The 3,543-nt window shown below is 46.9% G+C and overlaps 1 protein-coding gene across 1 annotated transcript in view; it reads right to left on the bottom strand.

The window, feature by feature from the left end:
* Positions 1-3,389, bottom strand: part of LOC107104513 (amine oxidase [flavin-containing]-like) — a 15,112-nt gene extending 11,723 nt beyond the window's left edge. Inside the window, exons 1-4 of the mRNA XM_015404517.1 lie at positions 3,151-3,389; positions 2,979-3,070; positions 2,736-2,877; positions 575-825 (exon numbers count right to left, since the gene is read on the bottom strand). Of these exons, the coding sequence (XP_015260003.1) occupies positions 575-825; positions 2,736-2,877; positions 2,979-3,070; positions 3,151-3,219 (554 nt within the window). The 5' untranslated portion in view covers positions 3,220-3,389. The remainder of the gene's footprint in view (positions 1-574; positions 826-2,735; positions 2,878-2,978; positions 3,071-3,150) is intronic.
* Between the last annotated feature and the right edge of the window lie 154 nt (positions 3,390-3,543).

Consider the following 3,543-nt stretch of genomic DNA (forward strand, 5'->3'; position numbering starts at 1 on the left):
CATCCATCCTGGTGGAAAGGCAGACGTGGCGCCCAACCCGTCGGCCATCTGCTGCACATCGACTCTGAAACGATTGTCACCAACTGGACGGATACGAAGGCAGGAACAGGATCAGCAGCGGCGGCTGAGTGGAGCTAAACATGCTAACATCTGGGCTCTAAAGCAGCCCTGTGATGAAAGCAGAGGCTGCTAACCAAGGAAACGTTTGACTTCTTAGAGCCAAACTGTTGTGAAATCCTTCTGCTGCCTGAATGGAAACCAGGGAACATTTTGTTCTCCAAAATCATAAATGTTTGATGATCAGATTTTAGAAAGCAACACCTGGATAATCAGAAACATTTGTGTTCACAGTAATTCATTCTACATGATATAAATAACCTGAACTCTAAGAAATGTTTCTGATCTCTAAATAAATGAGTTAAAGGGAATTGATTTTTTGCAAACTGCAGCGAACTCATTCCAGCTGTCAGACGATGTTTAATCGTGGCTCTGACTGGGATTCCTTCCAGGCAGCAGCCCTGATCTCCGGCCGGTTATGTTCTCCGGCTGTCAGTAAACAGAGAGGGGAGCAGACGGCTGCAGGCCGGTGTGGGCGGAGAAGATCAGTTCACCGCTGAGTTTAGAACGGTGGAACGGTCCTTCTGGTTCCCGCTGTGGTTCTAAGGTTCCTCTCACCGTGTAGGTCTCCTTGTTCAACGTCTCCACCTCCACCATGTCTCCGCTCTGGTCGATCCTGTAGACCGGTGACTGCAGCTTCACTCTTTCACCCAGCTCTTTGGCCATGCACTCGCTGATCTGACCCGAGCCGCCTGCAAACTTCCTCTCCTGCAGAAACCAGCAGACGATCAGTCAGTGATGATGAACACAGTGAAAGCATGCAGTGGCGTTCAAACCCCAAACCTCATCACCTCTGATATCAAAGAACCGGAAATATCAGTTCACATCTGAACATGAGCAGCGCACAATGAGCATCAGTCAGAGGAAACTGGAGGAGCTGCAGAGGCCTACAGAGTCTCAGTGGAATCTAAATGATTTGGGCTACTAAAAACTAGACCTGCAAACGTTGTTCCCACAGTGATGCATGGTGGTGGAGGCATCATACTATGGGAGGCCTTCCTTCAGCAGGAACACGCTAATTCATCAAAGCTGTTGGGACGACGGAGGGAGAAAAATGTTTCCCTTCCAGCGATCGTTTGGATCAAAGCTGCTAGAATGGTCCAGATATCTAATATAGAACTCACCCATTCCACCTAATCCTGTCAGGTTCCCTCCCAGATGTTCTGCATCATTATCTTCAATCTCCGTCCTTCCCTTCAGGACCAGTTAGTGTCTGCAGAGACCAACTGGTCCTGAAGGCCAGCGATCACAGACAGGCTGAGGGGCGGAGAGCGATACGGCGCTGCCAAAGCTCTGACACACTAAATCGATTAGGCACTGACCTTTTCTGTGCGCCTGGCGTCAACATCTCTGCAGCCCCTGATCTCTTTAACGTAGCGTGGATCTTTGGAGGAATTCACCAGTCACCACTAAACACGATGCGCCTTTTTGTTCGGTTTATAAGCAGCTCTGCCTCTAGAAAAAAATAAAATGCTGTCCCTGTCAGGACGCTCTAGTAAAACTGAAGAAGGCCTCCATGTTGGCTAACGTGTCCTCTGTGCAGAAACACGCTTTAAAGCTTAAAGACAGCGGGGGGTGGGGGGGTCATCCAGGAGCAGCACTGACAGAAAGCATCCTTAGTTTGGCTGCTGAACAGAGCAGACAGGAGGAAACACTGAGACTCATTTAGCAGCGCTGACGGCTACTCTCTGCTCCTCTCTGCTCCTCTCTGCTCCTCTCTGCTCCTCTCTGCTCCTCCTGCATCGGAGCACCGTCTGCAAAAACGTTTCTGTTTGGAAATCAGCTTCAGGAAGCCAGTCAACAAGAGGCACCTGAAGTGGGCGGGTTGCAGATGAGCAGCTTAAAGACAGATGAGGTTAAAAGCCATGGAGAGAGAGGTAATAATGAGGATTAATAAAATAAATGATCATATTTATAGCGCACCTTACAGCTCGTTTCCTAATAAACATTAAAACTTCTGGCTGCATTTGAGTTTCTAATTAGGAAAATCCTGTTTTCATGTGTTAAATGTTTACATCCTGCAACTATGAATTTACCAGGTTTGCTCATTAGAATATGATCTGCATACAGATCAAGGCAACAAGCTCAAACTGGCTGCTTACTCCGTACGTACACAGCAGTTCATCAAAGTAAGAGCCCAACCCGTCTGGAAGGCACAGCTTTAACACCATAAGGTGATTTTCAGTTTGGACATGTGTGCAAAGTCTAGAAGCTATCACTCTATAAGACACAAAGGACTGCTGGCAGGGACGTCCGAACTGGACTCAGCTTTCCTGAACTCTGGAGACGGATCAGATTTCCAAACAGAGATCAACATTAGTTACAGGTCTGGAAAAGATTGGGAATTTATTATTTGTTTACATGGGAGCTCAGTTTAGTTAAGTTTAACTAGTTTTTAGTCAGGAGTTTTAAATGAAATGTGTTTGAATTGTAGCTGAATGATATAAAACTCATATTTTAATGGAAGTTGTGGTAAATTTATTGCATATTTGTGCAGAATTATCAGTTTGAACAGGATTTGAGCTCTTTGATGCTTTCCTTTGCTGTCCGTACACAAAGCACGCGTTCAGAGAACATGACATGACCTGTAGGGTCAGGACTGGGTCCTGCTTACATACCTGCCCCCCGTTGGTGGTGGAGAAGATCCTCATGGTTCCTCCGCACTGCTTCACGTACCACAGGAACCAGAGGGCTGAGACCTCATGGGGTTCAGACGTCACGTTCACGTTGACAAACAGGGTGGCAAAGCGGCGAACAGCGCTGTGAGAGGAAACGGAGGGACCAACCAGCATTAACTGGTTCTATAGAGGAACATGTCCCTGCTTAGAACCCAGAGAACATGACAAAGTTCCCTTTATCACCTGGTCCAGCAGATTTTGTCGAACAGCTGCTGCATGGTCATGTTGTCCCACTCCACGGCGTGAGGCGCTCTCCATGGTGCCTCTCTGGGGATCTAAGGTGCCAGTGGACAGTGAGCATTAGACCGCTGCATGGAGGAGAGGCAGTAACAGGACAACAGTAACATGCTGTCACCTCCATGCCCATCTGGTCCATGGTCCTGAAGAGGTTATTAAAGTCCATGTAGACGATGGGGTTCCACATGGGAGGGAAGGAACCTTTGAACGGGTAAGACTTTCCCTGTGGGGTCAATAAACACAGTCAGCAAATCAGCTATCATGATAAACCAGTTAGAACCGGTTGGTTTATCTCACAGAACCACAATGAAAGCAGATAAGCTTGTGTAAACAGGGACAAACAACCAATATAACTATGGCGGCCATATTGGAATCTTCTCTGGCTACAGTCACTAATCTACCAACGCTGCTCACTCTATTAATGTTTAGTTTAACACAGCATTAAAATAAAACTTGGCAACAATATTTAACATGAGTGTTGCTGTTATGGCCAATAATAACCGGTAATAAT

This window comes from Cyprinodon variegatus, unplaced genomic scaffold (assembly GCF_000732505.1).
Source record: "Cyprinodon variegatus isolate N-32 unplaced genomic scaffold, C_variegatus-1.0 Scaffold1772, whole genome shotgun sequence".
Lineage (NCBI taxonomy): Eukaryota > Metazoa > Chordata > Actinopteri > Cyprinodontiformes > Cyprinodontidae > Cyprinodon > Cyprinodon variegatus.